At 43.4% G+C, this 26495-nt stretch overlaps 1 protein-coding gene across 2 annotated transcripts in view; it reads left to right on the top strand.

Moving 5' to 3' along the window:
- The first annotated feature begins 13818 nt into the window (after window positions 1-13818).
- SLC1A7 (solute carrier family 1 member 7) overlaps window positions 13819-26495 on the top strand; it is a 52122-nt gene continuing 39445 nt past the window's right edge. Inside the window, exons 1-2 of one of the 2 annotated variants that reach the window (XM_037827196.1) lie at window positions 13819-13968; window positions 22134-22213. In XM_037827196.1, the coding sequence (XP_037683124.1) occupies window positions 13834-13968; window positions 22134-22213 (215 nt within the window). In that variant the 5' untranslated portion in view covers window positions 13819-13833. The remainder of the gene's footprint in view (window positions 13969-22133; window positions 22214-26495) is intronic. The other variant, XM_037827197.1, reaches the window with a different exon arrangement.

Consider the following 26495-nt stretch of genomic DNA (forward strand, 5'->3'; position numbering starts at 1 on the left):
AAGAAAGAATCGGTGAACTTGAGGACAATACACATGCAATAAGTCAGGCTAAGGAGCAGAAAGAAAAAAGAAATATTAAAGGTGAAAACAGCATAAGAGCTATGAACACCATCAAGCCCACCAATGTATGTATTATGGGAATCCCAGAAGGAGAAGAGAGAAAGGGGCAGAAGTAATAGTCAAAGAAATAAAGACAGAGAACTTTCCAAACTTAGTAAAAGATGTGAATATGCACATCCAAGAAGCTCAGAGAACACCAAACAGGATAGACATGAAGAAAAATACACCCCATCATGTATTGATTACACTATCAAATGCAAAGAACGAGAGCTCTGAAAGCTGCAAGAGTAAAGTAATGCGTTACATACAAGGGAGTCCCAATAGATTGAGTGCTGATTTCTCATCAGAAACCATGGAGCAAGAAGGCAATGTGTTGACATACTTAAAGTGCTGAAGGAAAACAACTGCCAGCCACGAATGTTTTGACTGGTAAGATTCTCTTTCCAAAATGAGGAAGAGATTAAGACATTCTCAGATAAACAAAAGCTGAGGGAGTTCATCACCACTAGACCTGCCCTACAAGCAATGCTAAAGGGAGTTCCTCAGCCTGAAAGGAAAGGACACTATATGGTGGTTCAAAGCAACATAAAGAAATAAAGACCTATGGTAAAGTAACTATTTGGATAATTGTAAATGTCATATTATTGTGTTGTATTGTTTTGTATGTGACTCCACGTCTAACTTCCTGCAGGTACTAAAATGTAAATACATAAAAGTAACAATAAATATGGGTTTTTAGACATACAATGTACAAAGATATAAGTGGTAACAAGCACAAAAAAAAATGGTGGGGATGACAGAGAGACATAGGAAAACTACATGTGCATGCTATTGAAGTTCAGCCAATCTCAAACCAAATATGATTGTTATATATTTAGGATGTTAAATTTTAACCCCATGGTCACCACAAGGAAGATAGATGAAAAGTATATCCAGGCAGAAGTGAGAAGGCACTCCATATGGTACAACACACAAAAAAACAATAAATATAAAAGTAGGCTTTAATGGAAGTGAGGGGAAAAAAGGTATAAGACTTACAAAGGCTAAATAGCAAAATGGCAGAAGAAAGCCTGGTATTATCAGCAGTGACTTTAAATGTAAGTGGATTAAACCCATCACTCAAAAGGCGAGATTGGCAGAATAAATAAAATGGCATGACCCAACCATATGCTGCCTGCAAGAGACTCACCTTAAAGTCAAAGATACAAGTAGGTTGAGGACGAAAGGATGGAAAAACTATATCATGCAAGTGGTAACAAAAAAGAGAGCTAGGGTGGCTATACTAATATCATGTAAAATAGACTTTAAGTCAAAAACAGTTACAAGAGACAAAGATGGTCATTATTTACTGATAAAGGGGACAATTCAACAGAAAGATGTAATAATTATAAATATATATGCACCTAACAGCAGATCGCCAAAATACATGAAGATTTGAAGGGAAAAATTGATGGTTCTATATTAATAGTAGGAGACTTTAATACACTACTCTCAATAATAGATAGAACATTGAGTCAGAAGATCAATGAGGAAGTACAGAAATAGGAACACTCATTCATTGCTGGTGACAATGTAAAATGGTACAGCCACTGTGGAAGACAGTTTGGCAGTTCGTCATAAAGCTAAGTATAGAATTACCATATGACCCAGCAATCCCACTACTAGGTATATTCCCCAAAGAATTGAAAGCAGGGACTCAAACAGATATTTGCACACTGATATTCATAGCAACATTATTCACAACTGCCAAAAGATGGAAGCAACCCATCTCCATCAACCAATGAATGGATAAATAAAATGTGTATATACATACGATGGAATATTATTCATCTGTAAAAAGGAATGAAGTCCTGATACAAGTGACAACATGGATGAAACTTGAAGACATCATGTTGAGTGAAATAAGACAGGCACAAAGGAACAAATATTTCATGATCTCACTGTTTTGATACAATTAAAATAAGCAAACTCATAGAGCCAGAATCTAGAATATAGGTTACCAGATGACAGAGTAGGGATAGGAATGGGAATGGGAAGTTAAGGATTGAAATGTACAGGGTTTCTCTTTGGAATGATGGAAATGTTTTGGTAGTGGATGGTGGTGATGGTAGCACAACACTGTGGATGCAATTAACAGCACTGAAATATATATATGAATATGATTAAAAGAGAAAATGTTAGATTATATATATGGTAACAGAATAAAAAAAAATTTTAAATCCATGGAATTATACTACACAAACAGTGAACCCTAAGTTAAACCATGGAATTTAGTTAATAGTACAATTATAAAAATGTGCTAACATCAAAATGTTCCACACCAATGCAAGGTGGTGGTGGTGGGGTGGTGTATGGGACTCCTGTATTTTATGCATGATTGTTCTGTAAACCCAAAACTTCTCTAATAAAAGACAAATGCTAGAGAGGGAACAGCTCATTGTCTCTGGAGGGAGCAGGGTAGGCAACAGACTCTACTGAGTAGAGAGATGCTGTTTGGCCAGCCTCCAGGTGCACTGAAAACACCATCACTTCTCTGGTTTTCCTGCTGAAAATGCATAAACCAAATCTAACCAGGGAAAACATCAGACAAACCAAACTGAGGAATAGTCTACAAAATTAAAAACAAGATTAAGAATTAATTGTGATTAAAGTCTCTATAATGCGTTGCTTTGTGTTCTGAGAGCAACAGTTGAATATATGACACCCTTGAAAATTGTAAGATGAACTATTCTAGGCACCAGATGTTTTATTTTATGTGAAAATTGAAGTCTCAACCTGTCTGAAGTCTCTTCCCCGAGTGACACTGTATTGTAAAAATACCTACTAACCAAAATGTATTGAGCATGCCTTTTGTGTCAAGCATCACTTATATAATCTTTACAATAATACTATGAAGAGGTATATATTATTATTCCTGCATATCATAGGAGGAAACCAAAGCACAGAGGGATTCAGGTACTTTTCTAGCCTCACTAGGAAGTTGCTGAGCCACAGTCAAACCTGGAATTTTGATTGCCCAGTCCATGCTCTTAACCACTTCTCTGTGCTCCCTCAAATAAATATTTGCTGAATCAAAATAAATAAATAAACCATGAACTACAAACTCACCTCACTGTATTGATGAAATATTTAAGCTTATTAGTAACTGAGCCATGCCTCAAGGGCTGCCCATTATTGCTGTAGATGTGCGTATGGGTTCGTTCTTTTCGATGGTGGTAGGAGGGTGGTGCTGGATCTGGATCTTTTGGGTTTTATTGAATTAAAACTCACATAAAGAATACAGATCTTAAGATTGCATGCAGTTCTAATACTTTTCTTTTATGTTATAAATCCATGTAACTATAACCAATGTCAAGATTTAGACCATTTTTAGCACCCCAGAAATCTCCCTTGTGCTATTTCCATTCTGTACCTTTCCTGGGAGTACCAACTTTTATGACTGTTACTGTCAATATTAGTTTTGTCTGTTTTTGAACTTTATATAAATGAGTTTATTGTATTTTTTTGTCTATATCATTCAACATTGTGTCCAAGAAGCTGTGTTTGCATGCTCAGTAATTTGATCTTTTTTATTGCTATTTAGTATTCTAGTGTATGAGAATTCCTCAGTTTATGTACCCATTCCACTGTTTATGGACATTTATTTTTTCTAGCTTTTGGCTATTAGGAATAAAGGTACTATTAACACTCTTGGGAAAAAAAAAAGAATCAAGGAGGGGAGTTCAGCACAGTGATGTGCAGACAGCAGACATTTACTAATAAGCCCATGGTCTTATTGTTGAAGCTGGGAGACAAGTCTAGGACTTCAGTCCTCTAGAATGACTCATCCTCAGCTCCCTTCAATTCATTCCATTCGTTCAACAACTATTTGTATTTGTTGCTGTTGCATTAAAGTTGTCTTCTGCTTCCTCCACTAGTTCTCCCCAGGACCATCCTTTGTTCTTGGTTTCCCTCCCCCAAGTTTCAGAATCTTCTTCAGTGGGTTGTAATGGTTCCTTGCCTGCTTGTGTCTGTGACTTTGCTCATACCTGCATAGGTCAGGTAGTTGGGTCTCGTCGGCACTGAAAACCAGACTGTCTCAGTTTGCCAGGGCTGCTATGACAAATACCACAGACTGGTTGGCAGGTGTAACTCTGAGTTTATTGTCTCATGGCTTTGGAGGCTAGAATCCAAAATGAAGGTCAATAGGCCATGCTTTCTCCCAGAGTCTGTATTGTTCTGCTGCCTGTTTGCTGCAATCCTTGGGGTTCATTGTCTTGCAGCTCTGCCTCTGTCACATGACAATCTGCCTCTCCTTGTGTCTGCTCTTCTCATTTCTGCTGACTGCTAGCTTCTACCTCCATATCCATTTCCTTTGCTTATAAGGACTCCAGTCATGGATCAAGGCCCACCCTGATTCAATTCATCCTCATCTAAATAGAATCTTTGAAGATCCTATTTGCAAATAATTCCACACCCTAAATAATAAGCACATCTTTAAAGGTCCTATTTACAAATGGAAGGTGGATTAAGGCTTGAATATGTCTTTTTGGGGGGACATGATTCAATCCTCAACACAGGCTAACCAATAGTCTTTTTTCTAATGGGCCTGCTGTGAATCAGCAGGCAAAACTGGGGCTCTCTGCTGAGGATGGTGCACCTCTGCTCTCTACCTGCCGGCAAGCTCCATCTAGGTCTTCCCGGCTGGCCGGCGACCCTCTGGAGACATGCGCACTACACAGGCTGTGCTGGACCTGTCTGGAGGCAGGGGCTCACTGGCATCTGCTCCCTGGCACTCTCTTGTGGTCTCGGAATTCAGGTCCCAATGGAGAACCTTGTCCTCTCCTGCCTTCCTGGATATTAGCTTCCCACCCAGGGCCAGAGACAATGGGGCCATACATCAGCTATCAGCTACCCAGGAACCAGAACCTCAGTGACACCTTGATTCTCTCCAGGTTCCACCACTGGGCTCTATGTAGTCTGAGTGCTTCATGGAGGAGTTGGGGAGAAGTGGGGTGGTCAGAATGTTTATTTACTCCTCTATTCTCCTAGTTTCAGTCTTTGGCTAGAAGAATGCAATCACCCCTAGGGAAATACTTTCCAGCTCCTTTGGTCACCAGCACCTTTGTGGGAGTGAATTTCTCTGGTCCTTTCTTAGAGCAGACCCATTTCCTTAGGTCATATGTGTATGTTTGAGGAGGGAAGGGAGGATGATGAGAAAAGGAGAATCCAGAGTCCCTGGGAGGGAGGCTAAGGTTCAGGAGAGGCCAGACCTCCCAGGCTAACTGGGCTTGCTTCTACCATTGGGAAAAGCCAGCCCCAACTTTAGCTTGTTCTAATTTTCGTAAAATGTCCTGGTAAGTCTTCATTTCAGATACACCAAAAAATTCAGAACACTTGTTTGATTCAGTGTTAAATTCTTATTTAAATTCAAGTTCTAGTATTTTCTTTGAAATCTGGACCACTGAACTGGCAGAAGTCTCACCGCAGACATTTGGTGAGTGCTGTTCACACCCAGACCCACCAAAAACAGCGGAGGAGAGGTAGTTACCCAATGCAGACAGCCTCTCAGGGCACTGCCAGGGGCCCAGCAGGGCAAGAAGACACAAAATTACCAGATGTCCCTTTCCTTACAGCCTCATCAGGAAGCCAGATGCCCACACATGGAGCCATCAGTAGGGAAGCGTTTGAAAGAAAGACCCTTGAAACAAAAGCTTTTTACAGGGAAACAGCTATACAAAAGGACCTTCTTTAATGTGGGTTGGCTGTTTGAATGTTAACTAGATGAAGACATACTGTGAATGTGAATTGGCCACACACACACACACACACACACACACACACACACACACACACACACCAGCCAACAGCATTCAATTAGAGGGGTCCTCTTGGCTCCCTGGGAAACTCAGTGGAAGGGTCATTCTAATAGCTCCTGTCCATGACGACTGAGTTCATTCAGTTAATGTTTCTGTACTTAGAAATAACCAGATATCAACTTCAATAAAATCTAAGAAATACAGTCCAGTTTTCTGCAAGTGAGTGGAATGGGGAACAGTTCTAATTGCACTGCATCCTGAAACAGAAAACAGTGTTCCTAGAGCTATTCAGAAGGGACTGGAACCCCCAGAAGGCCTGTAGGGAGAGAATAGATTTTCCATTTTCAGTCTGAGGCAGTTATAAGCAAAGTCTGGGAGAGGGAGGGGAGCGGGCAGCCAGGGCAGCCTTCCTGAACAGTTTCTTGTGGATGCTGAGTTGGGATAACCACACTGCAGCCAGGCTGCCCCCCAGGTCGCTGACTTGGGACAACTGTGAGAGTGTCTAGTTGTGAATGGGTTTCCCTCCCAAAACCTTGAAAGTGCTTTCTAAACACATTTTCACACAGTGACCTTGAGATAGTCCTTGAGAACTGAATAGCCAGAGGCAATGCTTTGAGGCACAAAAGGGGCAATAGGGTTACTAGCCAGCAAGGGGCTGGCCAGGTTAGTGGTGGAGAGGATGCTGAGCTCCATACAGACACAGGCTAAAAGAAGTCACTCATCGCCTCACCCTGTTTGGAGGCTGAGCAAACAGGTGTCTATCAAATCCTTGACCTGTTTGCTGAACATTTGAGAGTAGGTTGTATGCATCATGCTCCTTGAACACTTAACACTTCCATGTACCTTTCCAAGAGCAAGGATATTCACTTATGTAACCATCGTAAGTGCAGTTATCAAGTTTAAGAAATTTGACATTGATACAAAGCTTACAATCTGTATTCCAATATTTTGTATGTCCCAATAATGTCCTTTTGAGCCTTTTCTCCTCCCTTGTTAGATCCTATGGAGGATAGTGTATTACATTTAGTTGTCATTGTCTCTTCTTTAGTTGCTCTTTTCTCTTTCTGTTTTTTATTGTAGAAACAGATATAAAACATAAACTTTCCCATCTCAACCGCTGCCAAATATCCCACTCAGTGGGATTCATCACATTCCCAGGGTTACACCACCTTTACCACCATCCATTATATTTCAGGTATTTCCCCCTTTTTAGAGAAATCATGGGCTTAACAGAACAATCAGGCATAAAATACAGAGTTCCCATACACTATCCCACCACTACCACCTTGCATTGGTATGCAACATTTGTTAAAATTGATGATAGCACATTTTTATAATTGTATTAGTAATTAAAGTCCATGGTTTAACTTGGGGTTCACTGTTTGTGTAGTGTAGTTCCATGGATTTCTTTTTCAATTTTTAATCTGTTACCATAAATAAAATCTAACATTTCCTCTTTTAACGACATTCAGATTTATATATATATCAGTACCGATAATTACATTCAGTGTCATGCTACCATCACTACTATCCATTACCAAAACATTTCCATCATTTCAAATAGGAACCCTGTACATTTTAAGCCTTAATTCCCTATGTCTTATTTCTACTCCAACCCCTGGTAATCTATATTCCAGATTCTAACTCTATGAGTTTGCTTATTCTAATTGTTTCAAAACAGTGATATCATAAAATATTTGTCCTTTTGTGTCTGGTTTATTTCACTCAACATGATGTCTTCAAGTTTCATCCATGTTGTCACATGTATCAGGACTTCATTCCTTTTTATGGCTCAATAATATTCCACTGTATGTATATACCACATTTTATTTATCTATTCATCGGTTGATGGATACTTGGGTGCTTCCATCTTTTGGCAATTGTGAATAATGCTACTATGAACATCAGTGTGCAAATATCTGTTCAAGCACCTGCTTTCAATTCTTTTGGGGAATATACCCAGAGGTAGGATTACTGGGTCATATGGTAATTCTATACTCAACTTTCTAAGGATCTGTCAAACTGTCTTCCACAACGACTGTACCATTTTACATTCACTTGGATCTATTTTGAGCTTCCTAGTTGTGTGACCTTGGGAAAGTTATTTGACCTCTTTCTGCCTCAATTTCCTCATCTTTAAATAGGGATGATGAAAATATCTAATAAAATTCTTGTAAAGTCCTTAGAATAATGCCTGGCACATGGCTAATACCCAATAAATATTAGCTACTTATTATTATTATTAGCTCTATGTCAGTCACATAACACCTCAGCCTCAGTTTCTTCCCCTGTAAAATGGGGGATAATGTTAACACCTCCCTCATGGGTAAGTCTTAAATGAGATTTACTATCCTCATTTCCCAGATGAGGAAACCAAGACTCAGAGCAGTGAAGCAACTTGTCTAAAGGTCACACAGCTAGTGAGTTGTGGGGCTGGGATTTAAGTCTGCCTGAAACCAAAGCCCATGCTCTTGGCCACTGTGCTTTCGTGCCTTGCAGCTTCATTGTAGCTTCATCAAGTAAAGAGTCTTCTTAGAGTTGAGAAAGCTAAAGCTCAGAGAAGTTAAATGACATCCCTGAGATCATTCCTCAGTGCTGGAATAAGAACCCAAACCTTGTTCTCCTTACTCATTCATTCTCTTCCCAGAGCCTCCAGGGCTTTGGCCTGCTCTCATCTCTTTACTTCTTCCAGAAACTAAGACTGAGTAGAGAATGTGGGTAGAAAGTATACATATCAAGGAGTGGATTTAAACAGTTGAGTTAATTTGGGGCCAGAAAGTCTTTGTTGTGGGGGACTGCCCTGTGCATTGTAGGATGTTTAGCAGCATCCCTGGCCTTTACCCTAAAGATGCCAGTAGTGCCCCTTCCCCTGGTTGTGACAACCCAAAATGTATCCAGGCATTGCCAAATGTCTCCACTGGGGCAAAATCACCCCAGTAGAGAATTGATGACTTAAAGGAATTAGACAATTAATACTGTTGTTTCATAACCGTTAATATAAATAAAATATTGTAGAATTATAAAAAAAAAGTTGAGTTAGTTTCCATTGTTCTGGCAAGAATGAAATACATATGCTTGTATGAGCTACAGAATACAAATTGTGTAATTTTGCTGATTTTGCATATGAGTTCAATGCTCTTACATTTGCATTTAAAACTGGCATGCACAATTTAAAGATGAATGGTAAAATTCATGATAATTTTAAATTTTCTTTACTTGAGAATGACTTAATAGCAACCATGACAGGTTGAGAAAGAGAGACTGCAGAAGAAAGAGAAAAGCTTTATGTTCTATTACCTTTAATGGCACTTTTTTTTTACTGCTTTCTGAACAGAAGGTTCCACATGTTCATTTTGTACCAACCCCATAAAATATGTAGTTAGCCCCGCATATGAATTCCCATTTTTACCTAAGTTTGCTTGATTTAATTTCCTATTACTTGTGACAAGGGTTCTAACTATTTTGGAAGCTTAATTTGAACTTGCTTGGAATTTTACTCTTATACTTTGCTCCAACTGTCATGTGCAAGTGAGAGGCAGTGTGATGTGGTGTAAATATGGGCTTTTATAGCTGCAGAAGAGGCTCAGAGAGGTTCACTAACTTGGGCAAGGTCACACAGCTTCCAAGGGAAAGAGCTAGGATTTGAACCCAGTTTGGCAAGACTGTAGGAAATTCAATAGAACGTTCTGTGATCCTGGGAAGTGTTCTGTCCTGTGCCGTCCAATATGGTAGCCACTAGGCATGTGGCTATTGAGCACTTACCATTGGCTAGTGTAACTGAGGAAATGAATTTTAAAATTTATTTAATTTTAATTCATTTAAATTAAAATAGTCCCATGGGACGAGTGCTACTGTATTGGACTATGCCAACCTAGAACCTGTGTTCTTAACCTGATACTTGACTGAAAGGGGATGCTTGTGGGGGGGCTCAGTTGCTTACTGGCTCCCTCTGGTATGTGATCTTCCTGGTGTGTGCAGAGAAAAGCATGAGGGTACCCAGACAGATCCTGGCACTTAGTAGGTACTCAACAAAATGGTAGCTAAGTGGCTTCATGGGTACTCAGGCCCAATTTCCATGAATGGCAGTCTAGAAGGGCTGGGCAAGGAAGAAGGAAGATGAGGTGTGTGAGATCCTCTGAGGCAAACGTGGGAGAGGACCAGCCTGCTGCCGAGGTCAGGGCAGCCCCTTGTGACTCACGCGGGCAGGAGTACACTCCTGACTGGATTAGACCGTCCACAGAAAATCTTCCCAGAAGGTCCCAGCCTGTGGTGAGCTTGGAAGACGTTGTCAAGGAGGAGATTAAGGCACTAGGCTATGTCTCTGGAAAGCAATCGACAAACCCAGAGCTGTTGTCACCCTAGACCGAGCTGGGAGCTCAGACAGCACAAGCTAAGCTTAAACAAGCTAAGTTTCGGGGTTGGGGTCCCAGTCTCCTCCCCACACTCCAGCCCACTGATGAGTTGCTAGTTCCCAGGGCGCTCTGCTCTTGCATCTCTGGCTTGGGTCCCTCTTTTCAGAACAAGCTTTTCTTGTCCAGCCTCCCCCTGTGGCCCACGTTCCCTTCCCTGAGTTAACTTCTAGCTTATTAATGTCTCAGACTTAATGACCCTTCCCCGGGAAGCCCTACTGTATCTTACCCACCCTCCCTGCCCCCCTCAGCTAGCTCTGGGGAATCGTTCGTCAGTAGTAAAGAAGTCAATTCCTGTGGCCTCCACACGGGCACACTGTGGGGAGTTGCCCCTGTGACTGACAGGTCCTCAGCAAACCACCTTCTGCAGAGAGGACACTAATAATTTGTGATTCGGGCTCATTTTTGAAAGCACTATTTTTCTCTGGTTATAGCATCTAAATCTGTGTGGCCTGAGTCTCCCGAGAAGCATCTCTCAGGCTTCCTGCTGTACATCAGTTTCAGCCACTCTGGAAGACAACTCCTTGCTCCTTGGGGTGCCTCTCAGGCCCCCCAAAAATACCCTCCAACTCTGGGGATGATCCACTGAGGTGTTTCCAAGTGACATAGTAACATACAGAGTATTATTCCTGTAGAGCATTTCCTTGTCAGAGCCAGGCGTGAAGAATCATGCTTCACTTAAAGAGAAACTAAGTTTCATCCTCAGCTAGTGACTGCGAAAGGGTTTGAGTTAGGGAGAGGGAAAGAAGAGGGGCTTTTGTATCTCAGGTAGTCAGGGAAAGCTTCAGGAAGGCGTTTGACCCATGACCTTTAGTGACAGAGGGAAGGACGCTGTAGGCCGAGGGGATAGCATATGGAGAGGATGCTCACAGCTGTTCAGTGGCCTGGAAACTCGAGGCAACGGTACACTGGAGAAGTGAGCAAAGACAAGCCCCCAGAGAGCCTCAAACACCTTGCTAAGGAGCAGGGCCTTGGTCCTGGAGGCTGCAGGTTTCCAAGACGGGTTCCCCAAACACCAGACCCACGGAATTTTCTGCTCAAAAATTGGCGGGATTCTGTAACCCCCACTTGCAGACTTCTTCCTAGATATGCTAAAATGAATGGTAATTACCTGTGAGTGTCTGCAAGGCACCAGGCACTGCTCTAAGTATCTGGCATGCGTCACCCCATATTTAGGCTGCATCACAACTCTTTGGTCTAGGTACTGTTATACATCCCCATTTTACAGGTAAGAAAACTGGCTCAGAGAGGTTAAGGAATTTGCCCAGGTTCACACAGCTAGGAAGTGGTAGAGCTAGGAACTGAACTCATGCAATCTGGCTTTGAGAAGTCCTGGAATGAAGAACCTGTTTAACATTATTTCATCTAGTATTTTCCATTCTTATTTTTAAATCTAGAAAAAAATTTGCATGTAATATCTACCAACATTCTAATGGGGAGCTATTAAAGGGTTCTGATCCAGTAGCCTTTTGATTTGATTTACAAATACCTTTAATAAGTTCATTACCAGTCAGTTATACCTTATTGTGAATTAGTCCTTTCTTGGTTTCCTTCACTTTTCTTTTAAGCTCCCTGAGAGCAAGCACTGTGTCTGACTCACTGCTATGCCGTTTGCTGGTATCCAGGAGGGGTGGCAAAGGGTGGGTGTTCTCAGAACTCTTGCTGGAGCAAGTGAAGTAATTCCTCTTTGTAGACAGTGGGAGTAATGGAAAGTCAGTGGAAGGCAGGTGATGGTAGGCTGGGGGTTAGGGGAACAGGGCAAGGGCAGTTGGAGAAGGGACACCCTGGGAATCAGAGATTCGGAGCTGGAGTGGAAAGCACAAAGGCAGACTTGGACGTTGTTGAAACACAATATCCAAATATCTACTCTGAATGTTTTCTCTTGCAGACAGTAACTAAACCAACTGGTTTCCTGGAAAATGAGACATTGGTTGGAGTTGACAGTATATCAGGAAACACTCTTGGTTTTACGAGTCAGAGTTGGGGGGCGGGAAGCTCTTGGAGTTGTGTTCATTCACCCCGGAGTTGCTCCTCAGTCCGGCAAAGAGCAGGGCCTTCAGAAGGTGGGTTTGTTGAACCGCAGGGTCCTTAGAAAGCCCCTAGCCCATTTGTCTAATTCTTTCAAAGAGGACAAGAGTGGGAGGGATTTGCCAAGGCCATGGAGCTGGTTAAATTGGCACCAGAGTCCAAGGCTCCCTCCCAGTTGTGAATTCTGCCCACAGCTTCAGGGCCTGTACCCCAGCCCCTTCCTTAACCCTGGCCTGCAGCTCCTTGGCTCTGTGTCCTCCTCAACCCCATCTCTGAGCAAGAAGGAGGCAACACCTGTGCAAACCCCACCCCATCACATGCCCACCCCCACCACAGCCTTCTCCCTGCTGCCACCAGACTGCCCTAATGAGCTTACAGATTCCTTGTAGAATAGACAAGGGTTAATTACCTACAGCTTTAAAGGGCAAGCCAGGCCACAGGAAATAGCAAAAGAAAAACCTTCCCCGAGAAAGCCAAGTGTAACCATGATCCTACAGCCCTTCCCCCAGTTCAGCACACTGCAATCCAGCACTGCTCTCACAGATATTCTCTGCACAGAATTTTGTACCAGCTCTAGTGTAGTAGGTGCCACTGTTATCTGTTTTACAGATGGGGAAACTGAGGCTTGGTGAGATGAAATGGCCTGTCCAGCATCACACAGCTAGTGAGTGGCAGAGCTGGGACTTGAATGCAGATACCTTGGGCTCTGTTGCCTTTAAAAATAACAGGCCCTGAGGACCTACAGGGTGCCCAAGGGGTTTAGGCTTAAAACGGCCCTGAAGGATACATATTATCCCTATTCCAGTTTGAATTCAGGTTCGCTGGACTCAAATCCTACATTGTCCACATTACTGCCCAGTGTCCTTGAACCCATCCACCTGTTCATGTGGTGGAAGCCAAAGCCATGGAGGCCTGAATTTCATTCTGCTAATTCCTAGTTCTGGGACTGTGGCCAAGGAACTCTGGTTCCCCGGGACTTAGGCCTACTTTCAGTAAAATGAAGGTTGGAATCCTAGGGCCATTGGATGACTTCCTATGGCTACAACAAGCAACAGATCAACGAGGACAGGCTGGCACACGGTGGGTGATTGTTATCCGTCCTCTCTGGGCCTCCGTTTTCTCACCTGCAAATTGCTGATACTCATAGTACTTGCTTCTTGGAGCTGGGTTAGGGTTAAATGTGTTAACTTCAGTAATGTGCTTCTAGAACAGCACCTGGTGCAAAAGTGGATGGTCCTCTCCCCATTTGAAAGGAGCTCTAGGTTTTGAGGTCCGAACCCCCAGACCACGTGGCCTGCTCTAATTTCCCAGGCCCTAATCTGCTCCCAGCTCCTAATGCTGCAGCAGGTAATAGGATTGTGGCTTCCCTCTGGGGTGGCTGTGCCGGCCATGACCATAGGACGTACGACTGGTGCCTGGCGACACTGATCACCTGCCCGCTGAGCAGCCAGAGTCCCCACTGCAGGGCCCCTGTGCCCCTGGCTGGCCTCACACGCATGGAGCGGTGTTGTGTCCCGGGCCGGCAGGCTAGGCTCACCATGGTGCCGGCTGCTATCCTGGCACGAGGGAGGGATGTGTGCAGGCGGAACGGACTGCTCATCCTGTCGGTGCTGTCTGTCATCGTGGGCTGCCTCCTCGGCTTCTTCCTGAGGACGCGGCACCTCTCACCACAGGTCAGCCACCCAGGGCACTGCAGGGTCCCCCGCAGGAGGGTGGTGTGGGCCTGAGAGGTACGTGTTCAGCTACATGACTCCCTGGTGACATGACACTCGGTGAGTTGCTTTGCCTCTCTAGGTCTCAGTTTTCTCATCTGTAACATGGGTGTCATAAATATCTTGCAAGACTAGAGTGAGACTCTGACAAAATGGCTGGGGAAGTGGTTACAACCCCAAGTCATGACCAGGTGAAGGAGAGACAAGGATGTGTCATTACAATAACCACAGGGCTCAGAGCTGGGGTAGAGGTAAGAGTGGGGTCCTGTAAAGAGCAAAAAGCAGGCACCAGAGAAACCTCCCAAAGGAAGTGCATATGAATACAGTCAGGAAGAAGCAGAAGGAAGGGCATTCTCGGCAGAGGTCATGGCAGGAGCAAAAGCCCAAGGGCATGAAAGGTGTCAGAGGGTGTGGAGCAAGCCATTCACAGCTGCTGGCATGTCCAGTGGGAGGCCAGGGCTGGCACGGGGGCCTCACGGTCCCATCACCATGCTCAGACTTGGGGTAACCAAGAGGAGCTTTTGAGCGAAGGAGTGATATCTGAGCTCTGGAGAGGTTTCTCTGGTGCCAATTGGAGGGTGGTGGTGGCAGAGGTGATGGGGTGGGGGAGGCAGGGTGCTGAGTGAGGAGGCAGCCGCAGGGGTGAGATATGACTGTGGGGGTGAAAGGGGCAGAAATGAGAACTGTTTCCTAAAAGGGACCTTCATGGTGTGGTGGCTGACTGGACATGGGGTCGTGGGACAGGGAGGTGAGCTTCTGGGCTGGATAACCGTCAGGCTGAAGATGTCCTTCCCTGGGAAGGGCTCCTTTCCCTCTCAGCCCCCCATCTCTCATGGGCAGCCAGGGACACTGACACAGGCTCCTGGAAGTTTCCCTATTTCATAAAATTCCTCTTCCTGCAGCCCACTGATGCCTAACACTATCTTCATAACTGGGCCTCAAGGCATCAGACTTTGCCTGCCATTAAAAAGCAAATCCCCCCTCCCCGGTGTTGGTAGGGAGGTCACTATCACCTCAGCAATGTTGTTAAGCCACTAGCATTTATTTAAGGAGGAGGAGCTCTCGATGCAGGGGAGTCAGCCTGAACTTTGGCTCTGCTGCCAAGTGGCTGTGTGGCCCTGGGCAAAGTCATATCTGCTCTCTAGGCCTCAGTTTCCCTATCTGTAAACTGAAGAGGATGGGAGTATCTGTCTACTGGAAATGTGAGGATTAAATAAAGCTTGTAAAGGGTTCATCAGTGTCTGGCATATACTTGTGAGAAACAAGCACTATTCCTAAAAAGGAATAAAAAAGCTCACCTGATTGTGGAGAAGAAAGAAATTTATTCACGATCTTGCAAGAACTGGTACCCAACCAAAATGTGGGGGTTGGCACCCAGAACAATAGACCCAGCAGTATTTATTCCCTACACCTAACTCTCAAGTCCCTCCCCTGTTTCTCCAGTGGCTGGATACTTCAGAGGTTACATTCTATTTGACAAGCCTAACTAGCCCCTGCAAATTTGAAACATGCAGCCCACACAAATTGGAAACATTTGAAAAATGTCTCCTGTGCAAACTTGAAACATTTGAAACAAGTCTCCAGCCCTCTTTCCTTTGTTCTTTAACTGCAGAGCCAGTCTGAGCTAGTTTGGTAACAACTTATGAAGCTATTTTAGGAACCTCTACCCCAAGTCTTGCAAGGATAGTGGGCAGATAAACAGGAGGGCTGGCCACTGATTATAGCTTGGCTTCTTGACCCTCTGCCATACCCCTGAGCTGGCCCCACCCTGTGTGAAAGCTACACTTAAATCTAATTCTCACATACTGAATGTCACTTAGCCCCTCTGTTTTAGTTTGCTAAGGTTGCCGAAAGGCAATATACCAGAAATGGGTTGGCTTTTACAATGGGGATTTATTAACTTACAAGCTTACAGTTCTGAGGCCATGAAAATGTCCAGATCAAGGCATCAGCAGGTGATCTAGTGATCCCTCTGTCAGACGGCACATGGCATCTGCTGGTCTCTCCCTTCTCTCCCACGTTTCGTTGGTTCCAGCTTCTGGCTTCAGTGGCTTCCTCTCTGAGCTTCTGTGTGTGTCCTTCTCTCTCCGCTTCTGGGTCTTTCTCTCTGTTTCTCATCTTCTTATAAAGGACCCCAGTAAAAGGATTAAGATCCACCTGGGGCATGCCTTAGCAGAAATAAGCTAACAGAAGTTCCCATCCACAATAGGTTTACACCCAAAGGAACGGATTAACTTTGAAAACATGATCCCTTCGAGTCCATAAAACCTCCAAACCATCTCACCCTCCCTCCCTGTACATGCTGAATTTCTCCATACATTAAAAATCATCTCTTATCCCATATCTTATAAAAGTCTTCCAGACCTGCCCACATCTGAAATCTCCCCCACTCACACCATGCTCAGTCCTGCACTGTAACATAGCTGCCGGCTGTCTTGCTTCAGAGCTGTTTATATAGGTATTTCTCCCAGCAGATTGCAACTTTCTGAAAATGGTATGGGCTTTCTTCAACCCAAATAGGAGCCTAGCTCAGTGCGAGGCACAGAGAGAACCCTCAACTGTTTGCTAAATTAAACTGGCAATGGCACAAACAATCTGCTTTCTTTAATTTTCCTCAGTCACAAAACTGTATTTCCTGAAGGAAGATTATTTTGTAAAAACAAATTGGAATGCCTATGATTAAAAGCCAAACTCATTTGGGCCTCCTTTGCCAAAGCTGCCTTCCCCATCTGTTTGGAAATGCAAATATATTCTGGCCTGGATTAACCTGCCAGATAAATTGAAGGAAGGATGTGGAGTCTTAGAACAATTATTTGGCAGGAATTGGGTTTCTCAGCATCGTACTTTGAAATCCAGGATTTCTCTGTTTGATCTCTTGCCTTCTTATTTCATAAACTTATGCAATGAAACTCATAAACAATTTGGAAAATGGTGGAATACCTCATTTGTAAAAAGTACTTACAAAATCACAAGAGTTGATCTTTGGATATGAGTATACCACTTAAAAATAGAGACCATTTTGAAACTTCCAGTTAAATCATACTAATTGTAATTGCATCCATTTTCTTTCCTTGCTGGATTCCACTAAAATTAGAGTAAAGGAATTTTTAAAAGAGAACAAAGAGAATAAGGAAGGAGACAACAGAAGGTGAGAGACTACAACAAATTTAGGCAAGCTGAGACATGGATGGAGTTGAAGGACCTGATTTAGTAGAGTAGAGGAAGATAAAAGTTTGTGTCTGTAGAAGTACACACCAAGTTGGTTTGTGTCAAAGAAAATTCCAGAAGGGCTGTTGACTTGAAAGTGCAAGGGGCTACAGGAGGCAGGGGTAAGGCATGGGGTGGAAAGCAGGGGCATTGGTTGGAATTTTGTACTCAGAGCAGTTAGACCCCTAGATCCCAGATGGTCATGCAGTTAGGGAACACATCCACCTCTCTCTATCCCTCTGCCTGCCCCCAGGAAAGCAGACAGGCTTGGCTTAGGGAACTTAGGCCCATGTGTGTGTTTGTGGGGGTGGGGGGTGGCCAGAAACAGGCTGCAGACTAATTAGTCACCATCTGCATTCTGCGTGTGGGATCCCCAGTGCGGCTTGAAGATCGCTGCCACCTGGCTTAGGCACAGCCCCACCCCACCCCAGCCAGAGGTAGGAAGATACTTCATTCACTGAAACGTCCAAAAAAAGATCTCCAGATTCCGATCTAAAGGGGATCCTTTCATGACCCCCATGAAAAAAACATATTATCTCCCATCACCCTGCCCTGAGGGGCCATCAGTTGACAAGTCCCACTCATGCCCATAGAAGTTTAGTGCCTCACACGTATATATGAGCAGAAAGCCAAGGTCACCAGAAATTTGAGGAAAGCTTTTAATGAGACTAAGCAACCAGAAAAGAGGATCTCTGATGAAGCAGAGATGATGCAGGGAGTAGAAGAAAACTTTAAAAATCTTTTCTAGGATCTTTGGAGATACGAGAGAGGATATGGCAACCATGAAACAGAACAAGACGCTAAAAAGAAGGGAACAATCAGAGAAAAAGAAAGAGCTTTTGGAAATTCAAAACAGAAGAGTGAGATATAAACTTCAATACCTGGGATGAAGGTAAAGTTGTAGAACTCTCCCAGGAAGTAAACAAAAAGAGATGAAAATAGAATAGCAAATAGAAGAAAATAGAATGTACAGCATCTGACTAGCCAATAAGAGTTTGAGAGAATTGACAGAAAAAATGGAGAAGAGAAAAATTTCAAAGAGAATACAAGACAGTTTCCCAGAAGTGAAATTTATAAACAGCACTATGAATTTTAAAAATATAAAGAAGAAAAACCCATACTAAGGAGCATCTCCAAGAAAATTCTGAAAACTGGAGATAAACAGGTAAACCTTAAATGGGTCTGAGGAAATAAAACAGGTCTGAACCTGTTCTACAAAAAATAGGAAATAAGAAAGTCTTCGAACATTTTAAGCAACACTGTAAGGTAGAAGACAAAAGATAAATATCTTAAATTTTGAAGGAAAATTATTTTTAACTAAGAATATTATATATGGCCAATCTATTAATCAGAGAGAAGGGTAGAATAAAGGTATTTACATGTAAAGACTCAGAAAAATTTCTTTCCCATCCACCCTTCTTCAGGAATACCAAAGGAGATGTTCCAGCCGAACAGGGAAGCAAACCGAGGAGACAAGGAATCCAGGAAACAGGGGATCCTGTACACGATAAAGTTTCAGGATGACATCAAAGGAAGGAGCCATGATAACTACTGAGCCTAAAGAGCAACCTATCTTCGTGTGAAACTGCGATACATCCCAAAGTAATTTGGGCAGAGAAAAAAAATGTATTTGCAAAGACCGCTTGAGGGGCTGGGGAAAAATGTAGAAATATGAAACCTCCCCACCTGGGGAATTACTGCTATTCTCACAAGCATTGGGGACTACCGACTTAGAAGGCCGATGGTCACCCCCAGAGAACCTCTTTTGTTGCTCAGATGTGGCCTCTCTCTCTAAACCTACTCTGCAGGTAAACTCACTGCACTCCCTCCTACGTGGGACATGACTCCCAGGAGTGTAACTCTCCCTGGCAACGTGGGACACAACTCCTGGTGATGAGCCTGGACCTGGCATCAAAGGGATTGAGAAAGACTTCTTGACCAAACGGGGGAAGAGAAATGAAACAAAATAAAGTTTCAGTGGCTGAGAGATTTTAAATGGAGTCGCGCGGACATTCTGGAGGTTATTCTTATGCATTATATAGATATCCCTTTTTAGTATTTAGTGTATTGGAATAGCCAGAAGGAAATACCTGAAACTGTCAAACTGCAACCTAGTGGCCTTGATTCTTGAAGACAATTGTATAACTATATAGCTTATATGGTGTGATGGTGTGATTGTGAAAACCTTTGGCTCACATTCCCTTTACACGTTCCCAGTATATGGACAGATGAGTAGAAAAATGAATCTCGAAGATAATTGTATAAAAATGTAGCTTATGAGGGGTGATGATGGAATTGGGAAAGCCATAAGGACCACACTCCACTTTGCTAGTTTATGGATGGATGAGTAGAAAAATAGGGGAAGGAAACAAACAAACAAACAGACAAAGGTACCCAGTGTTCTTTTTTACTTCAATTGCTCTTTTTCACTTTAATTATTATTCTTGTTATTTTTGTGTGTGTGCTAATGAAGGTGTCAGGGATTGATTTTGGTGATGAATGTACAACTATGTAATGGTATTGTGAACAATCGAATGTACGATTTGTTTTGTATGACTGCGTGGTATGTGAATATATCTCAATAAAATGAAGATTAAAAAAATAAACAAAACAAAACAAAAAAAGAACAGCAACAACAAAAAATAGAATCTATCAAACTTCCCCTGTTTGTGGGACACAGACTACAAACAGTGTCTCTATCTGTGAATTCTCTCATTTTTTGCCTGAAAAGGATCAATGATAAAAAACAAATTTTGATTAACCATGCTACAAAAAAGCTGAATTATCTTTGATTCTCTCCGTAGAAGTAAGTATTTTAGAAAATCGTTACCATATGAAGAAGTGATCAAAGAGTATGAAGCTAAAAGTATAAGAATAAAAAGTATTATAGAGGTGTCAGGCCTTTAATGAATAAAAGTATTTTGTTATTCTGGATATTATCATGTTTGAAGTATTTGTTAGTTTTTAAACTGTGTCAATTATTGGAGCTCTTTTCTCATTCTAAATAAAGATTCACTTGCATTCTTAAAAAAATGTATGAACAGTAGTTAATAATGTATCAATATGGGCTCATTAATTGTGTAAACACTATATTAACATAACATGTTAATAATATGGAAAGCTGGGTATGAGGTATATGGGAAATCTCCCACTATCTTCACAACTTTTCTGTAAACCCAGAATATTTTTAAAATATAATGTCTATTAAGAAATAAAAAAATATATTTCTGTGAAAAAAAAATTAAATGAATAGGGAGGGATGGGGGAGGGGATGTTTTGGGTGTTCTTTAATTTTTATTCTTTTTTTTTTTTTGCGGTAATGAAAATGTTCAAAAATTGATTGTGGTGATTAATGCATAACTATATAGTGGTACTATGAGCAATCGCTTGTACACTTTGGGTGATTGCATGGTATATGTGAATATATCTCAAGAAAATTGAATTTATAAAAATAAAAACAAAAGAAAAAGAGCAACGTGTCCAAACTGGAACAGGAAGATGGAGAGCTTTTGGACTTAAGTCCTAGGTGGGATAAAAGGGAACTGATGTGCTTGAGTACATGGAAAATACTGTTGTTAGGAATTTTAATAGACATGTTAAAGTGTTTGGAAAACAAGGCAAAAGACAAAGCAGGGAATTATTAACAGCAGGGGAAAAAAAGAAGAGTTGTATAAGAAAGGAGGAATGGTCACAGTATACCACTTGGCTCAACAGTGAAAAATATTTAATGATTAAAATATGGTAAACCTTGACTACTGATTTAACCAAAAATTATGAAAGTAAAGCAATAGGAAGAGGAAAAGGGAGAAGGAACTAAGTCTTCATCTATTGTGGCAGGGAAGTCAATAGATGTCAAAATGAGAAACCAAGAAATAGCATTATAACCATATTATTTAGAAATAAGGGTACCAGGGGAAACAGCTAGAGTTGAGAACTTTTGCTCCTGAGGAATTAGGAGATGGGGATAGAGAGGGGTGAGGAAAGGGCTGCCCTTTTATCATAGCATTATTTAACTTGAAGATTATACACATAGATTAAAATTAATTAAAAACATAGATTTTCTGGTGCATTGGAAATGCTAGAACAAGACAAGGAGGCCTGATTTCTGGTCCTGCCCTGCTACTAACTCATTCTGTGGACAAGTCACCTCTCTCTCTGGGCTTGGCTTCCTCTGAATAAATGAGTAATCTGGACTAGATTTTTAAAATCCTTTCTCAGCCCCAAATTCTATGATTTGGGGCTTTTCAAAGCATCAGTCCATTGACCAAATGCTATGCTTGGCTTTGATACACACATACACATACACATACACACTCAAATACAAAAATTTATGAATTAGTCTCCTCTTAAACTAGACTGGGAACTTCTCCAGAGCAGGGACCACGCCAGCTTCATCTTTGGGTACCCAGTGTGATGCCTGGCACTGTGTGGGTTGAATAAATGCGTGAACAATACATGGACCCTCTTAACACTTACCATCTGCTGGATGAGACAGTGTTTTACACCACAGTTAGGCAGTTGAATGGTGTAGATTGGGGGGAGTTGTTGTTTACTGTGGTTACTACACGTTTACGGTCATCCAGGCACTGTGCTAAGAGCTTTATTTCCATTCTCTCATTTAAGTCTCACAATGATCCTATGAGATAGTCATCATCCCCAGGTTAACAGATGAGAAAATACACTCAGAGAGGTCAAGTACCTTGCATAAGGCCACAGAGCTGGTTATGGGGAGAGTCAGGATTGGAACCCAGGTCTGTCTGTCCCCAAAGTTAGTCCTTTTTCCATTGACTCTGCTGCCCATATACTAAACACCCTACCAGGAAAGTGGAAACGAGATAGTGCTTTGAAGAGTGTAAAGAATTAAGCAACTATGAAGTCTGCATCACTTGCTATAACCACAGGTCTTGCTGTATTTTCAGGAGATTAGCTACTTCCAGTTCCCTGGAGAGCTCCTGATGAGGATGTTGAAGATGCTGATCCTACCACTGGTGGTGTCCAGGTGAGGGAAGGGGCAACTTGGGCCAGGAGGCGTGGCCAGGCCGCCTGGGGCAGGGATGGGACAGACCGATTCTATAGGTGCCCGGCTCCTGCTGTGGGCGGCGGGACTGCAGCTGGAGACCCTGCGAGTGGTGTGATTGTGGGGCCTTTCCACGGGTGCAGGACACTCTCTCCTCATGCCTGGAGCCTTCCAGGTCTCCCCACTTCCAGTCTGGTGCTTCTCCCATCCATTCTTCACTTGGTGGCCAGAAGGATCTTGGGAAAAGCAGATGATTGGTATTTAATTGGTACAGAGGTTCTGTCAGGGGTGAGGGAAAAGTTTTGGCAATGGATGATGGTGATGGAGGCACAACTTTGTGAATGTTATTGAAATAGTTGAAAGTGGATAAAATGGGAAAGTTTAGGTTGTATGTAAGTCTCCTCTTTAGACAGGCTCTCCCCACCCACCCTCAGTCACCACCACCCTCATGTTCTCTCACAGGGACTTGTTTCTTTTCCTTCACAGCACTTATCAGAAATTGTTATTCTGTGCATTCATTTGTCGGCTTGTCCATTCATCTCCCACTGGACCTAAGCTTCATAAAGTTGAGGCTCAACTCTGAGTTCTCAGTACCCAGCCAAGCACCTAGCACATAGTCATCCAATGAATCCAATGAATGAATCAGTGAATTCAGCCATGATTCATTGGTGCTTTCAGGGTACTTGTCCCTGTTCTGTGCACTGCAGATGCAGAAATGAATGCGGTACTGGCTCTGCTTTCAAGGAGTTCATAAGCTTGGTGGAGACCGACAAGAAAATAAATTACATGACAGCAAAATTAATGTATTGATGGAGGAAACCCAGGACTGTTGTTTTGCAGCTTTTACTGACCTCCACTGTCGGCTGTCCTCACTGTCTGGGCATCTCATCTTGACTCAGAACAAAAACATCCCCAAGGCAGTGGCCCTTGTGTGAACTTTGGAGTCAGATAGACCTGGGTTCCCATCCTGGCCCTGCCGTTTACTGGCTGTGAGAGCTTGGGCAAGTCACTTAAAAAATAAAAAGGCCTGGTCAGGAGTCAGGGGCCTGGGTCCTAGACCTGCGCTTGCCACATATTATCAGGTGAACTTGGGTAAGTCACCCCCACTCCAGGCCTCAGTTTACCTAGTCACTAAGGGTCTTCCCAGCTTTCTGAATCCTGGGACACTTTTAAGCTCCTAGTCTCGCTCCACTAGACTAAAATGCTCCCTCTTGGCTGGAAATGGAATGTGGTATTAACTTGAGAAAAGCCAGTAAGTGTTCATACATTTCATTTGTTTATTATACAGTTTGGGCTGGTGCAGAGCAACCACGTCACTGAAAAATGGAAGCGCTGGAAAAATTTCCTATCAAGGGAGAATTAAGCCTGTGTGGAAGGAAAGGGATACGTTTCTGAGCCCCAGACTCCATCCCTGAACCCTCCTTCCTTTAAGCCTCAAACTCGTCTATAATCCATCCATCCCTCCCTCCCCTCTGTCCCCTGAGCTCTTCCTCCGGCCAGCTCAGGGCTGGACATCACTGCCCTCAAGGAGCAACCACTGTGCTATAGGGCTGCAAAGCAGAACCACCAGAACGGCTCTGAGAAATTCAGATGCCTGGCCTCATCCCATGCTTACTGAACCAGAATCGCCAAGGGGTCTGAGCAGAGTTTTGCTCTAAATGCTCCACAAGGGTTCTTGATGGCTTAAAAAAAAAATCCCTTTTTCAAGGTTTGTCTTGGGGGCAGGCCTTCTAGCTGCAGCAAGGCTGATGGCTCCTGCTTCTCCATCTCCAAGTGCTCCAAGCTATGACACCAAGAGGCAGGGGTTTTCTGTAACACAGTGGCGAGAGGGCAGTGGGAGGATACATATTTAGGCTCATTTGCTTCCAACTCCAATAACTTGCAAGTCTGGGTTCCAAAGCTTAGCACTCAGGACTCTTTTTGCCTCCATCTCTTCTCCAGGTGAACCCATTACCCTTTTCTACACCAAGCCCCTTTTAATCATGCTGGCCACCTCATTAGTTCCTTAGCATGCCACATGCTTTTCTATCTCCACATCTTTGCTCATGCAATTCCCCCTTCCCCCATGTCCTCTTTCCTTCTCTTAATTTAAAGCCTTACCCTATGCCAAGGCTTAGTTAGCTCAAGTTTCTGTCTCTATGAAATCCTCCGAGCTCCTCCAACATTAAGGATGAGCTGTCTTCACCACTGACAGTGCTTGGAACCCTGGATGTGCTCATTGTTGGTACTAGATGAATTTGTGGCCACAGCTGGCTTTCCACTGAGCAAATAAATTAGCCTGCCCAGTGGGGTTGGCCACTCATTTCGCTAAACAAGGAAGGCCCCTGCCAAGGGGTAGGAGCAGTCTGCATGAGTTCAGGTTCATTCTCTCCCCCTGGTTCACACCTGATGCAGGAAACTGGGACTCTGATAGAGGAGCAATGAGAGATGATGAGATGTAAAGAAGTGTGAGCAGTAGCAGTGAAGATTGATGCGGGCTGAACAGACCCTGTGTCTGCCTGGGGTGGGGAGGTCTTACCACCTGGGAGAGAGACGCTTCGTTCCAGAAGAAGGAGGCCCCGCAGGGGCAGGGAGGTGGGGTCTGCATGCTGTGTTGGATCTGGGCCCAGTCACTCTTCCCACAATCTGGCATCTTCCAGTCCTTGGGCCTCTTTTCCCTGGACTCCTCTCCTACCCAGTCCCTAGCCTGGGGCCCCTCCTCAGATGCCCCTCCATGGTCCAGCTGAGCACAACCTGCCCTTGGCCAGTTGTGGGAATGGAGCAGAGTCATGTGAGGGAGGTGAGCATGCTGCACAGGCGGCTGAGGCTCTGCAAGGGGATCCAGGGGAAGGACAGGGGCCCTGGAGCCGCTCACTACCTGCACAAACCTGACAGTGCCTTATCTGTAAAATGGGAAGAACATCTGCTTGCCAGGTAATTGTGAGAATTAAATAAGCTAATGCACTCAAAGCACCCAGCACAGCTCCTGGTTCATTATGGATGACACGTATCTCTTTTTCTAACTTATTAAAGCATCACCTGACTCCTCCGAGGCCCAGATGAGATGTTTCACGGAACGCTACCCCTCCCTTTGCTCTGTGTGGCTCTCAGCAGGCAGCCCCCTTGGGTGACCTCTTCCTCTTTGGTGGTTTTAGCTATCACCTCTCACCCATTTATCACCTTCTCTGGAAAGTCTCCCTTGACTCAGGCACCCTTGGGCGCTCCCTCAGCACTGATGCCCGCCTGTGCTGTAGCATCCTCCCTCGAAGCTGTGCACATGGGAGGTCAGGGCGGCCTTCGCAGGGCTGGGGCCGGCTCCCACCCATCTCCTCCTACAGAATGGGAGAAAATATTTGGAAACTACAATTAGGGTTTTTGTTGTTGTTGTTGTTGTTGTTGTTTTGTGCCTATAGACTTTTTTTTTTTGGTAGAATATAACATATATACATAGAAGTGATAACATTCCAAGTACAATTTAACTAGTTAGAGAGCAAATTTCAAGGAATGTTATGGGTTATATTTCCACAGTTTCAGTTATTTCCTTATTGTGAAATATAACGTGTATGCAAAAAGGTGATAACTTTCAAAGTATGATTTAACACATAGTTATATAAGAAATTTCCAAGAATGTTATGGGCTATAGTACCATAGTTTCAGTTATTTCCTTATTGTGAAATATAACATATATACAAAAAGGTGGTGACTTTCCAATTACGATTTAACAAGTGTTCTAGTTTGCTAATGTTGCCAGAATGCAAAACACCAGAAATGGACTGGCTTTTATAAAAGGGGGTTTATTTGGTTACACAGTTACAGTCTTAAGGCCATAAAGTGCCCAAGGTAATGCATCAACAATCGGGTACCTTCACTGGAGGATGGCCAATGGTGTCCAGAAAACATCTGTTAGCTGGGAAGGCACGTGGCTGGTGTCTGCTCCAAAGTTCTGGTTTCAAAACAGCTTTCTCCCAGGATGTTCCTCTCTAGGCATCAGCTTCTCTCCAAAATGTCACTCTCAGTTGCTCTTGGGGTGTTTGTCCTGTCTTAGCTTCTCCGGAGCAAACGTCTGCTTTCAAAGGCCGTCTCCAAAATGTCTCTGTAAACTGCAGCTCCTCTCTCAGCTCCTGTGCATTCTTCAAAGTGTCCCTCTTGGCTGTAGGAAGCTCACTCCTGTCTGAGCTTATATAGTGCTCCAATGAACTAATCAAGGCCCACGCTGAATGGGTGGGGCCATACCTCTGTGGAAATTATCTAATCAGAGTTGTCACCTACACTTGGGTGGGTCATA

Source organism: Choloepus didactylus, chromosome 2, assembly GCF_015220235.1.
Source record: "Choloepus didactylus isolate mChoDid1 chromosome 2, mChoDid1.pri, whole genome shotgun sequence".
Taxonomy (NCBI): domain Eukaryota; kingdom Metazoa; phylum Chordata; class Mammalia; order Pilosa; family Megalonychidae; genus Choloepus; species Choloepus didactylus.